At 46.4% G+C, this 14,754-nt stretch overlaps 1 protein-coding gene across 1 annotated transcript in view; it reads right to left on the reverse strand.

Annotated features, from left to right (window-relative positions):
* Positions 1–4,510: 4,510 nt before the first annotated feature.
* The window catches only part of MIEN1 (migration and invasion enhancer 1), a 36,675-nt gene continuing 26,431 nt past the window's right edge, over positions 4,511–14,754 (reverse strand). Inside the window, exons 2-4 of the mRNA XM_086924359.1 lie at positions 8,490–8,587; positions 6,636–6,712; positions 4,511–5,743 (exon numbers count right to left, since the gene is read on the reverse strand). Of these exons, the coding sequence (XP_086780485.1) occupies positions 5,660–5,743; positions 6,636–6,712; positions 8,490–8,587 (259 nt within the window). The 3' untranslated portion in view covers positions 4,511–5,659. The remainder of the gene's footprint in view (positions 5,744–6,635; positions 6,713–8,489; positions 8,588–14,754) is intronic.

Here is a 14,754-nt window from a genome sequence, read left to right on the forward strand (position 1 = left end):
GCTGATCCTCTCCCTGACCAACGACCCCGCCACCGCCAGAACCAACCTCCACGAAGGGATGAAAGACGTAGCCGAGTGGATGACGACCAGCCGCCTGAAACTGAACTCAGACAAGACGGAAGTCCTCATCCTGGGCTCCTCGCCCTCCGCCTGGGACTACTCCTGGTGGCCCCCCGCCCTGGGCACCGCACCCAAACCGACAGACCACGCACGCAACCTGGGCTTCATCCTGGACTCCTCCCTCTCCATGACCAGACAAGTCAACGCCGTCTCCTCGTCCTGTTTCAACATCCTGCGCATGCTACGGAAGATCTTCCGATGGATCCCCACCGAGACCAGGAAGACGGTCACCCAGGCCCTCGTTACCAGCCGACTGGACTACGGCAACGCCCTCTACGCCGGAACCACCGCCAAGCTCCAGAAGAGACTCCAGCGGATCCAGAACGCCTCAGCCAGACTCATCCTCGACATCCCCCGACGCAGCCACATCTCCGGACATCTGAGAGACCTGCACTGGCTCCCCGTCAACAAGAGAATCACCTTCCGTCTCCTCACCCACGCACACAAAGCCCTACACGACCCAGGCCCGAGCTACCTCAACAACCGCCTCAACTTCTACGCTCCCAAACGCCACCTCCGATCGACCAATCACGCCCTCGCCGCCGTCCCCCGCATCCGAAGAGCGACAACAGGAGGAAGGTCCTTCTCCTACCTGGCCGCCAAGACCTGGAACACCCTCCCGACCGACCTTCGCCTGACCCAAGACCACCTCTCCTTCAGGAGCTCAAGACCTGGCTGTTCGAGCAGTAGCGGCACCCCCCCCCCCCCCAAGCGCCTTGAGACTCTCCGGGTGAGTAGTGCGCTTTATAAATGCCTTGATTGATTGATGGGACCTGGACCTGGAGCGGCGCGGGCCGGCTGTCGGAGTTCCAGTCGCTTGCGGGACCGCTCCCGCCTAGCTTTAGGCGTCAGGGCCCGGCAGTCGGAGCAGGTGCAGTCGTCTTGGTCGAGGCCTAAACACTTGAGGCACCGGCGATGGGGGTCGGTAACCGACATCAGTCGGTCGCACTTGGAACAGGGTTTAAACCCGGGCATCCCTACCGGCACCGTTGGAGTCGAAGACTCGAGTAGAGAAATGATCAAAAAGATCAAAAAGTTTAGTCAAAAAAGACTAAGGGGTAGAGCTTCTCCGGATCTGCGCTAGCTGGCGTGGAAAAAAGAACTGACGTCAGCGCGCATGGGCGGCGTCTAAGTACTCCGACAACGTAATTCCGGCGCTAACGACGACGAAGGACGCGGAGGACACCTGCCGGCGCGCAGGGGTATTGCTAAGCAAAATTTTCTGGATCCAGTCTGACGCCTGGGGATATTCTAAGGTAAGGCATCTATGACTAACGTGTCTCTTTCAGATAAATAGAATTTGCGAATCCACAGGTGAAAATCTCTACCTCTGCCGCTCATATATTTTCCATAAGGTCATCTCTGCACATGTAAGTTTGCTATTTAGGAGTGAATGGAAGAGGGACTAGGGGATTGGTGGGGAAATGGGGAATAGCTGCTACTAAATGGGAGGTGTCTGAGGGGTAAGAAGGTTAGGGAGGGGTATGCTGATACAAACAGACAGCCATAAGAACATGAACATTGCTTTTCATAACTAACACTTCTAAAGTTACTACTGCCCTGAAGATGACAATACATCGATAATTGTACTCCAGCCCAGCCTTCAAGTCAGTCTGACTCTAGCACCTCAATGCCACTTGCTGGTACTGCCACACACCCTCAACCAGTAACCCAATTTTCTCTACGTATTTTTACTTTAGTCCCAATTTCGTAAAGATTATAAACACACTCTAACTTTACAAGTCAACTCAGAAAAAGAGACTCTCATCGGTTGTGTGACCTCATTATTAATAAAAATAAACTCACAACTAACTCCCAAAGGAGCTCAACAAGCAAACGATGAGCGGGTCATGGTGAGGAGGAACCCAGTAATGAAGCATGCTACTGGTGGTGGGTGAGCAAACCCACCCTTTTTTAAGGAACATTTTGCAAGAGGTACAACAAAAAATAATTGTCATTCATTTTCCCAAAGTCAGGGCAGTCGTCATTTTAACTAGCACCGTCCTTACCCGATAACTTTGTGTTGAATGTGATGTGGAAATTCGAAGTGCTGTGGGCACCAGAAATCGTATTTGGCAACATGGAACAGAGTTGCTTCAAATGGGTGCGAAGCCAGATCAAACAACAGTTGGATCATCCGAAACAGTCAGGAAGGGAAGGCTGCTAGCATCACTGATGGAATGCAGACCCATCCTGTTTGAATGGAAGGACTGAAATCAGTAGTGGTACAGTAGAATATTGAAGCACGGCTTACAGCTGGCGGAACTGAGACACAGGTCCACACCAGATGGATGTCACTCCCCTAGCCAGGCAACTGTGAAAAGGCTAGCCCACACTTTTAATCCCAGGAGACTGATGTTGTTTCCATTTCTGGAGCAGACTTTTTTTTTTTTTTAAAAATGTATTTCCATTTGCATGGGGTTTGTAAGGTGCTGTTATCTGACTGGCTGACACTCTGTGACCTGGTATCCCATAAAGGGAGGATAACCTTTTAGTCCAGTGCTTCCCGTCTGATGGAAATGAGGTTGAACTTAGGTGGCATAAGAACTAGACGAACAGGCACCATGCCTCATCGAGCAAGGCCAGGGAGATTTTCCAGAGGATTTCAATGTCACAGATCCTTCTCCATCAGTTGTGGACAAGCAGAAGAAGAGGAGTGCCAGACCCAGGCCCATATTTCCTTTATGGATTGTAATTGGGCAGAGACTGGCACTTTGCAATCAAGGTCTACAGATCCCGGAAGCTTGTTTCTGGTCCAGGGAAGGCATGGCTTGGCAGTTCGGGCTGGACTGTTCCCATGAGGCACAGGGTCAGACTGATTTGCATATAGCCATGTCTGAACTGGGGTGGCAGAGTGGGCTAAAGAACGGTGATGGATTAAACCCAGATCTTTTGACTTGGTGTGAGTGTTTGATTGGTTCAGATGCTCCGTCCATTACCACCCCCTTTTGTACCGCTTTTGGCCGCCATAAGTGTGGCAGGGTATGCTCAGACGTGAGTCCTTTGCTCACTTTGCCACTGGATTCAAGCAAGCCGAGCTGAAGACGGCTGGAATGCCAGAAACCGGTCCTCGGAGACTTGTTTCCGGTCCAGGGAAGGCATGGCTTGGCAGTTCGGGCTGGACTGTTCCCATGAGGCACAGGGTCGAGGCTGATTTGCATATAGCCATGCCTGAACTGGGGTGGCAGAGTGGGCTAAAGAATGGTGATGGATTAAACCCAGATCTTTTGAATGGGTGTGAGTGTTTGATTGGTTCAGATGCTCCGTCCATTACCACCCCCTTTTGTACCGCTTTTGGCCACCATAAGTGTGGCGGGGTATGCTCAGACTTGAGTCCCTTGCTCACTTTGCCACTGGATTCAAGCAAGCCGGGCTGAAGACGGCTGGAATGCCAGAAACCGGTCCTCGGAAGCTTGTTTCCGGTCCAGGGAAGGCATGGCTTGGCAGTTCGGGCTGGACTGTTCCCATGAGGCACAGGTTCAGACTGATTTGCATATAGCCATGTCTGAACTGGGGTGGCAGAGTGGGCTAAAGAACGGTGATGGATTAAACCCAGATCTTTTGACTGGGTGTGAGTGTTTGATTGGTTCAGATGCTCCGTCCATTACCACCCCCTTTTGTACCGCTCCCCTAGCTAGGCAACTGTGAAAAGGCTAGCCCACACTTTTAATCATCCCAGGAGACTGATGTTGTTTCTGTTTCATTTCTGGAGCAGACTTTTTTTAAAAAAAATGTATTTCCATTTGCATGGGTTTTGGAAGGTGCTGTTATCTGACTGGCTGACACTCTGTGACCTGGTATCCCACAAAGGGGGGATAACCTTTTAGTCCAGCGCTTCCCGTCTGATGGAAATGAGGTTGAACTTAGGGGGCATATGAACTGGACGAACAGGCACCATGCCTCATCGAGCAAGGCCAGAGAGATTTCCCAGAGGATTTTAATGTCACAGATCCTTCTCCATCAGTTGTGGACAAGCAGAAGAAGAGGAGTGCCAGACCCAGGCCCATATTTCCTTTATGGATTGTAATTGGGCAGAGACTGGCACTTTGCAATCAAGGTCTACAGATCCCATAGGTGAGTTATTAGGCACTGCGGAAGCACATTCAACTATGACCGGTTTCTTCTCATAGACCATGGGCTGTAGAAATGGCCTCACACCTTTCCTTTCTAAGTGGGATATCATTGGCACACGTGTTACACTTACTGTATGTGCAATCCAGAATGAAGCCCTTTGGCTGTTCAACAAATCACTAAAAGCAGTGTGCCCACTCCTGTACAAGCAGTGCAAAGTAGTATTTGGAGCAAACACAAAGAAGTGCTTTCATGCCACCTAGAATGAGTACCTATAGAACGCAAGAGAGGAGTGACAGAATGAAAAAAGACCCAGCCATAAGGGAAAGAGAAGTGACCACAGCCAAATTTTATTTTTGAAATAATTCTGGCAGTACTGCTGAAGTGCATGCTACAGACTTGTGCTACTGATTTCAGAATTAACATAAAATAAACATGTCAACTGGCCTGGTCTCATATTGAGGTGTCAGAGCAGGGAGTGCTGACATTAATCTATGATTTCACTGTCTAGACTTCAGCAAACTTGTTTTGGGGTTAAGGCAGAAAATCAGTGGCTAGAACGTGCACCAGCAACACGCAGAGGTCTAAACTGCCTGATATAGACATGTTTTTTAAAACGCACATCTTTTCACAAGAGATGTTTCAATCAAGTTTGCATTTTGCAATTCCGAATATGAAGATCGCAGCCCGCCTTAAATTTGTTTTTAATACTAAAATGCATCTTTATGAAAGGTTTTAGTAAATCTGGCTGCTGTACCATTTCTGCCTTCTATAATTGGAAACAAATTCGGAAGAGAGAGAAATTAAGGTGGGTGGCGCCGGGGAAGGCTACATAAAATAATTTTTTTTTAAAACAAGGCATCATGGGGAGGTAAACAGCAGCAATGCTGACACTAATGGTGCCACTACAATATCATTATAAGTTCACTGTGTGTTGGGGAAAAGAAACGTGTCACCAGGCCATGACAACAGGTAATGAAGAGGAAAGGGGCATGAAGGACACACAAAGATGAATAGAAAGTATTAATAAGAGATCAGATGTTGACATTGGTCAATAAATTATAGTGAGATCACGGAGTGACATGGGGAAGTGACAGGGTGACATGGGGGCACTGGAAAAGACAGAAATGTGGCATGACCAAGAGGTCAGACCGTTCAAATAGCCGAATGCTGGCATATCGAGTTAAACACAAGCTCATTGGCAGATTAAAAGAAAGCCAGTCACCGTGACTTGAAGAGGTTACTTGGAAGTCACACAGTGATACGTGGAGGTAACAAATGACCTCAGGCTGGCATGGGGTAGGTCAGGAAGAGGCAAAGGGTGGCACAGAGAGGTTACAAAGGAGGTAAACAAGAGGTCAATGGGTTACATGATGTAAGAGACCAACTGAAAGCAAGTAAGGAGGGAAGGCACAAATCTTATCGGCACAAGGGGAGGTCACATGATGATAGAAGGGGGCACACAAGATCACAATATGACACAGGGTGCACGGCTGTTGGTGATTTTCTCCACTTTTTCCCCATTGCATGCTCGTCTTAAGGCTTCCATCAGCTGTGAAAAACAAATTGCACAATTAAATGATATTCCAGGGAAAATTTGACCAATTTGAGAAAGTACATTTGCATAGACATAGACTTTGCAAATCCCTGGAGTGGATGGTCTAGAAAGATTACCATAGGGATACAAATCGTTCCACCTCCAGACCTGCACAGGTGAGATGCATTGGTACAAGCTCCTCGTCTTTGAGTGTCTCAGTGGGCCAGATTCTTTCTTCGGAGTAGATTAGTGAACAGGACAATCGTATAGAGTGTCTTGTTTCTTTGTGTATCAGTGAGCTACCACATAAATTCAGAGCCCCATCTCCATAGATAGATGGCTTGGAAAACTGACAGAAGGATACTGCCACTACTAGGACCGTTTTAATGAGGAGCCTGCCCAAGGATACAAAGCATTTTGTCAATAGTAGGAGATGGCTTCAGGTCCTAGCACTCGGATGGAGCTTTTCTTTGCTCTTGGTTGATATCTAAGGAGCTTGGAAAAGGGGCATAGTGCATTTCACCTCTGTCAGTGGTTGGTTGGATTGAGGTACTAAGACTTGGGGGACTGGTAGAATAGCCGAGAGCTACAACTCGTGCAAATGATGGCTAAGGGGAATGGCTCAGCATTGCAGAACAACTTGGCTCTTGGACTGGATTATAAAAACAATTTTCACGGTGTTACAGAGCATTTGACTTATGACTATATGGCTTGGGGATTTTTATTTGAATAGTGTATCTCTTGTAGGACACCCAGCAATGGAATGCCACTGTAAATGATGAGGATTTCTGGAACCTGTTGTCAAATGTTTTTGTGTCTCACACGATGAACCACATGGCCCAGAATGCCTTGTGATATGGACTGGCCTTGCAGCACTGTAGCCCTCTCAGAAATCTGTTATACTCACATCCTTCTCATGGGGGAATCCGCCAAGCTCCAGTTTGGAGAAAACCAGTTGACCATTTATCTCAATTTCAAAGGCTCCTAAAATAAAACAAAGTAAACATGTCCCAGTTAGGGGATTACTGATTGTACCTGTGCGCCAAGATGCATCACCAAAGTCGGTAGGGTTATATTTATGCTTATAATATCGAAATAATTGATGTGTTCAGTGAAGAAACACACCTAGGAGAAACAGGTCTACTTGTCTCTGAATTACTGATGCAGTTAATACCCAGCGCGACAGCCAGGCCAGGTCCCTAGTTCATGTCAGGGAGCCACTGCCTGCTTACGCCTTGGACTACCTGCACCTGGTTGGTCCATGCCGGGGAGAAGAGGCTTTTTGGGTCCTGGATTTCCTCTTGGTGTTTGGCTCATGCCTGGGAGGGATAGACTGTTCGGGCCCTGGATTCCCAGTTTCTATATTGTTCATGCCTGGGGACGTATAGCTGTTTGGGCTCAAAGAATCTGTGTGTTCCATTAAAAGAGACATTGCCTAGATTGGATTCTCAGTCTCTAAAAGACCATGCACAGGAGGAACATATTGGTTGGACCCTTGATTCCTTGTCTGTGTATAGCTCATGTCAGGAAGGGGCAGTCTGGTTGGCCCTGGATCCCCTAAGTCAGGGCAATAGATGCCTTGGAGTTCAGGCTGGTCATGCCCTGTATCAGTATAGTTCATGTCTGGAGGCACAACCTGCTATGGAATGGACGGGTTGGTCGGGCCACTGGATTACCAGTATCTGCATGGTTTATGACCGGCAGATATGATTAGAAAGGAGGGGTTGCTAGTCTCTTCTGCAAATGTCTGTGTGCTCTCTATACTACAGGGAGGCACAGCATAGTGACGTATTGGATTCCCAATCTCTGTAAGGTACATGCCTGGGAAGCACGATGGCTGTGCCCTGGATTCCCTTTATCTGTACAGTTCATTCCTGGGAAGGCCCTTGATTCCATGACCCTGGAGAGTACATGACTGTAAGATGTGGGCTGGTTAGGCCCTGATTTCTAGGTATCAGTCTAGCTCATTTCTGGAGGCACAAAGTGCTTGGGCTTGACCCTTTTCTCTGTATGGTTTATGCCCGGAAGATACAGGTGGATTAAACTCTCATATTTGTAAGACTGATGCCTTGATGTGCCAGCTAAGCGGCTAGGGATCGTATGCCTCTGCATCATAGCATGTGCAGGGAGAAGCATGCTGCTGGAGTCACCAGCAGGATGGGCTGGCAGAGCTCGGGGTTTATGTCATCTGTGTGCATATGCAACTGAAGGGCAGGGTTTTCTGGGCAACTGATTCCTTATACATGTATGGCAGCATGTCTAGTGGTACATGCTCCCATACATATAATGTGAAAAGCTACCCTAACCTGGGCTCCTAATATGTGCAATGCTAGCATGCCTGGATATGAGTATGATGCCATACCAGGAGACACACTGGTTTAAGTCATATATTTTCTGTATGGGTATTGTCCGTAATGACTGCCCCCAGGGTACCCTGCATATGAATAATTAATACTTGAGCTAGACAGACTAACTAGATTCCTGGATTTTCTGTACTTGCAATACGCCTGAAGGAGACAGCATAGTGAGAGTTTGTATAGTGCATGCCTGAAAGGTGGAGGGTGACTAGTTCTGTATCTAGATGGTAGCACGCCTGGAATGGAGATGCTCTACATTCTATGCAGTAGTACATTTCACCGCTGAGAGCAACAGGCTCTTCTGCGACTCAGTGACTCCATATGGTCTTGATGAGTGGTGCTTGTAAACCATCAACACTGTCACACATGAACTCTGCACAGGAATAGTGAGCAGGCACACTCACCTGTGTCCCCGGAGCGCGACTCAATGGTGACATCTGGGAATTCCTCTTTCACTGAGCTGACCAATTCCAGATAATGGGACTCGAACCCACAGTGTTCACTAAAGAAAGAAACAGACATCAGATGATATTACCCTCATGATCATTCCTTGATTATTTGTACATACCCAGCGCCTTCCTAAATGGTCCGTCTACGACAAACGGCGCCGGGAACCACAAGAGGGAGAACGAGCTTAACCAGGTGCACCCGCCTGTTTTCCGTTTCTGAGCGTAACAGCTATAATTCAACTCTCCTCCCGGTTATGGCCCCCTTATGAACACAATAAGGTATGAAACAAACCACGCGCCTATAGCGCTTTCCCCATACTCTCGCCCTCCTGGGCGCTTGGCCTCAACACTTAAATCCCGTCTTTTCTCGCAAGAAAGGCCCTGAAGATTCGCAGTCTGTTTCCCTGCGATGAAACACGTGTTGGCCACAACAAGAGGAACAATAAAGTGTTTTCATTAAGAAGAATTCTACTCCATTGCGAACTTTCTTTCTGGGCACATTGTACTGACTTTATAACATGGTTAATGTGCTTTAGCCAATATTGACACACCAAACAGAAACCATTGAGTTCTATTTACTTATATCCAAGAGCAGGGGCTTCTGTTGTTTTTGTAAATGGTTGTCAGCGCCTGTCACCGCCTGCGGCTGCAGGAATTCCCAGCAAGTGGAGATGGAAGGAGAGCGGAATAGCAGAGTAATTATGGAGTTTAAATTAGCTGTGGCGGGCACTAGAGCATTGATGGTGAAAGGAGATAATTTTCTTGCTTTGCAACCAATATGTATGTTAGACACCCAAACAATAGGCAGGGGGTGGCTGGAGTGGAACAGCTGTTCCCTTGTTCAGATACAGATCCTTTGTGTTAGCTCAGAGAATTGAACGCTCAAAGCTGTGGCTTGCGTCTAATCTGCAGCTCACAGGTTCTAGTTCTGCGAGTCCTGTCTTCAATCCTTCCAAAGCTCAGAAAATTACCAAGACTAAGTTATGGACACTAAGTAATACCTGTAATTTACTGTGCTTTGAAACTAAAACACTGCAGAAGCATGCACTATATAAAAGCATGCTATTGTTATTTTTATGACCAAATCATTAAAATTCAATAGGGAAGTCAATGGAGAAGAATAAAAGAATTTGAAAAACTAACACGGGACAGACTGGTTTCCGTCAAGCAAAGAGTCTACTGTGACCATGCTACTGTGCATGAGTTTGTATGTGAGGTACATATGAAATGGGAAGAGACAGGATCGGTTCTGGGCATATCTACATTTACCAAGATGACCTGGGGTGAACTGAGGGCTGGGATGTGAGGCAGGGCACTCCCAACCTTTTATTGTTTAAAAAAGGCTCCCATGAGCTACTGAGCTAACGAGCGGCTGCACCCAGTGAGTGGTACAGAGACCTGAGAAACTTTTAGGCAGCATTTCCAGCAACCCCAAAAGAATGTGCTGCTCTCTAGTGAAGAAGGACAATTATCCTGAAACATGTGTCTAAAGATACACAGCACTGGCTGCACCAACAAGGGCGAAAAACTAAAGCCTGCCACTGAAGTAAGTGTTTTCATACACTGCATTTACCATGATAGATTGGGGCCAACTAAGTTCTGGGTTAGTAGGCAGTGTGCTCCCACCCTCATTTTGTATAAAAAAAAAATGCTCCCTTGAGCAAATGAGCTGATAAACTCTGGCTGGTGCACCTGCGCCCAGAGAGTGGTACAGAGACCTGAGAAGACTAGGCACTGGCTGCACCAAGACTGTCACTGATGTACGCGTTATCATACAATGCATTTACCATGATGCATTGGGGCAAAACAGAGTGCTGGGATGTGAGGCTGTGTGCTCCCACCCTCATTTTGTTATCCTTGAAATGCGCACTTGAAGCTCATATGGCCTTTTTACCACCTGAAATTCACCCGCGACCCTTCCATGTCACTAGAGGCATGTCCTCCACTCTTGCAGATGACCACCCACCATATTTACAGATCCTGAATACCTTGCGGGGACCTCTCTTCTGTGAAGGGAGCCTCAGCAGTAGAAAGCACATTGCCTACTACAAGACAACCATCAGGGAAGCCCTCCACCAAAACAGGGCCCTCTTCAAGGTAATCAACCACTGTATAATTATCACAGCTATTTCCCCACTCAGCCACTCACAGGAGAGGTGTGTTGTAATCAAATAATACCTTAAGAACCAAATCCGATAGCATATCAATGGTGCAATTCAACAATAACTTGCCATTATTACATCCAACTGGATGCGCCACCTTCACCACCCTCTCTGCTCATGAAATGGCTGTATTTCTCAAATTCCTGAAAGTCAGGTGTCGCAGCTAAGTGCGAAGAGGACAAGGGCAGTTGACTGTTTGGGCCTGTTCGGGTCAGGCCTAGGGTCAGCATTGCTACCCAATTTTCACTTACGGGCTACTACCATAAGCCCTCCACGTCTAAAAACATCCAACACAACATCAGCAAAGGCATTCTACTCAAGCACCATAAACAAACCTCAGACAGATTGCAATGTGTATTAAACCACTGCAAAACCCCACCACCTACACACAGCTCTACCCCTACAACAACACCATGGCTTCTGCATTCTCACACAAAACACAACTTTGTCCTATACCACTAACACATCCACACATCACCAGCACAACACAAAGCCACATTATACATAACTTTCATGCATACAGACACACACTACACTCCATGTTCAAACAAAACACTAGCTCTATCCTCCGCTCCTAACAGATGCCTTTTTATCATGACAAAACCTATACTTAGCCTTCCATCACACCATCCACCAACACCCACCTCCTCTTTTTACCAATTTAAACACAACCATACAATCCTTACACTACTCCACCACACATATTACCTAGAATTATTTTTTGCACACTAATTGTAAAGCACTCTGATACCTTTGGGTCTACCTAGCGCTACATAAAACTCCAAATAAATAAAGTCCAGTGATCAAATCTAACACAAACACTCATAACTCTTGTCCATCGCCTATTACACACCACATACTCTTCTCCAAAAAACATCACCACCCCTATACTATTTAAATACCACTCACCAACAGTACTTCACATAAAAATCTTTCACAGAAAACCACTACATCAATATCTCCCCTCACTACTCCAAAACAAAATCTCACAAATCTTAATGTTATATTCCTTACACATATATTCCCTTACTATGCAGTCATGTATCTATATATTTATTATTTTAGTTGTATTGTACAAGAAAAAAACACACTTTTGAAAGCTTTACTCTGTCCTACCATCACCCTACACCACTATCAATTGATCCTCCATCTTCACTCTTTCGTATCCCAAACCCTTTCTACTACTATTATGTCCAAAATAACCCTTCCTAGACTCCTCCCTCCTCTACAGCTTCTGGCTTACCCAAATATCAGTTTACTACTATGATCTCCCAAACAACTCTATCTCTCCTTTGACTCATCCAAAACCTCATTTTTCTACTCTGATTCTTTTTCTCCCCACTCAATTTCTACAGGCTCTTCCCTCCTCCATCTCCTCTTTACTCATCCCAGTTCTCAACTTACAACTATGATCTCCCAATTAACACTTATGGTTTTCTTCCCTCTTTTATCCCTCCATTACTTTATTCAATCCAACTAACAGACTTACATGCCCTTTGCTCAAATTAACTCGTTCCTCCCTATACTAATACCATACTCCTATTTCCCTATACTAATCCACCACTAATCCTTCAAAAGTTCCAGAGTAGTGTGCTACTTGCCGAAAAGCGCTTTGACGCCTCGTTAGGGTTAGTAAGCGCTATATAAATATAATTACAATACAATTTGCAGGCAATGTCATCCAGTCATTGTTTGTGAAGGATATCTCTGGGTTTGGCCGGTTACCGCTACTAAACATTGTCAGAGCACTAACAGCCCAAAGCATCTGCCTGGACACTTTAAGACTGGCATGATCCTCCCTCTGGTGAACACGCACAACTTGAACCAAGATGTTCTCACTAACTACTGCTCCATCACATTCTTGTTAAGGATATTTGAGAAGGCTGTTGACAGACAGTTTCATGAGAGACCACGTTCAATGCCCTTCTGTTTAACTACCAGTCCACATTCAGACCACAGACCAGCGTGGTAGATGACACCATTCACACCTCTGACACCTGGGTCACAGCTTCTCCAGCTGCTTACCCTCTCTACACAAGATGGCCCCATCAATTACCAAGCCACGGTTGACACTTGTGCTGGCGAATGGTTTTTGACGAATCATCCTACAGTGATTCACTTGCTATTTGAAGACCAGAGTCCAACCAGTTAAGAAGGGTCTCCTCCTCTCACCAGTATTAGAAAGCCCATTTGAGTCCTTACACCTGGCAAGGCTATCAGGATTTCCCAGTTCGTGGACAATACTTGCCTGAACTTGAAAGTATCCTCTGGACAAATAAAGGACAAACATGGATATCCAATGTGTTCCTTAAATTGAACGCCATCAAGAATTTGTATATATGGACAGTAGGAGCAAGGACAGAAATTGCTTTCAAAAATTCATCTGGATTGTTCACTACTTGACTAATGACAGGGAAAAGTGCCTGTTTCCACCTTGACACCAATCTCAGCATCAACACCTCAAACTAATGACTACCTAGCTCCTGCATACGAAAGCACAGCCATTCTTTCCAGAAGCTGACTTCACAAATGCTGTCTAAGAACTAATTCTTTTGCATCTTGATGGAGACAATGTCCTGCAGACATAGCAACACAACAAGATGATGGACGGAGTGCTGAAACGGTTCAAACACTCCTACTCACCCCCAGTCACAGATTTGGGTTGAATCCATCGTTCTTTTGCTCACAATTACACACCCCAGTTTGGACCCAGTCATATGCAAATCAGTCTTCACCCTGCTTCTCATTAGAACATCTTAAAAAAGTACTCACCATTATGCAGAAAACCGATACACCTGGGTTTCCCCTGACATTGCAGCACATCTCTAGTATAGCAACAGTGCATAGAGCACTTTCAGTGGAAATGTATGTTTGTTGAGCTCACTAGAGGAAAATACAGTGCTGTCAAAAAAACCTGCAAGACCTAGGTGACAAATCATGTGGAAGCCAGTCACAGGACTTATGTATGAACATAACATTTCTGTGCCATTTCAATCAGATGTTTTCTCATTGACTCTCAGTTCAGTTCAAATACCAATGAGTTTTGATAGAGTTATCCTGCAGCACAACCTTCTTCTGGCTTCAACTAAGTTGGTTGGGACACCTGACCTTGTGCAATATACTATCATTTGAGATTCCTGGGGTTGTCAGGGTAATATTTCCCAAATATAATTGTGGCACCTGCATGCATTACACATCATGTCATTATACATTATCTTGTTTAGTGAAAATTGCGTGCCATTTTATTGACTTAATGTTTAACCATTCTATCAGCTCCATTGATACCACTTGTCCTGTCTTCATTAGAGACATAGGGCTTCATTAGGATGGCGGACTAACCGCCACCTGTCGGTGGTGGTCTGACCGACATCCAGCTGAGCGGTCCCACCACCGCATTATGATGCAGTCGATTGGACAGCAAAGGTCGGAGGGAAGGACCTACTTTTCCGACAGGCTCAAGGAGCCTGGCGGGCCATCGGTAGAATCGTATTCCCTACAATAGGGGCGGTGCCTGCACAGGCACTGCCGTAGGGATTATGATGTCCGCCACGGAGAGGCCGTCGGAAAGGGACTTTGGGAGTCACTAGCAGGGCACCCTACCCCTGTAGGCCTCCGCTATGAGGCCTGGGGGGCACCTGTGGTGACCCCCCCCGCCCCAAACATCCATACCACATGTGCCAGAAACCACATGGTGCCTGGCAAACAGTGCATGGATGTTTAAAAACATCCCTTTTTCCATTGCGGCTTATGCTGCTGCTCTTTTCAAGCCACAGCACAAACCGCAATGGGAAAAGCCATGATTACGACTGCGTACACGGCGGTCGCATCATAATTTGCAGGTGGGACTGCCGACTACTTGCCGGTCAGTTCAAATCCAGGTATGATGGTGGTCCCATTGTAATTGGGACTAAAGTTTGTTTGTCATCACTTCTTTATCGACAAAGAGGACACACTCCTAAGAATTCTGGAGACGTGGAAGCTCCACTTCGGTTTGCTTTTTTAAGACAAAATCAATGAACTGGGAAGCCTCAAGTGCCCCGTCAGGCTGTCCAAACTCT

Source organism: Lissotriton vulgaris, chromosome 5, assembly GCF_964263255.1.
Source record: "Lissotriton vulgaris chromosome 5, aLisVul1.2, whole genome shotgun sequence".
NCBI classification, from domain to species: domain Eukaryota; kingdom Metazoa; phylum Chordata; class Amphibia; order Caudata; family Salamandridae; genus Lissotriton; species Lissotriton vulgaris.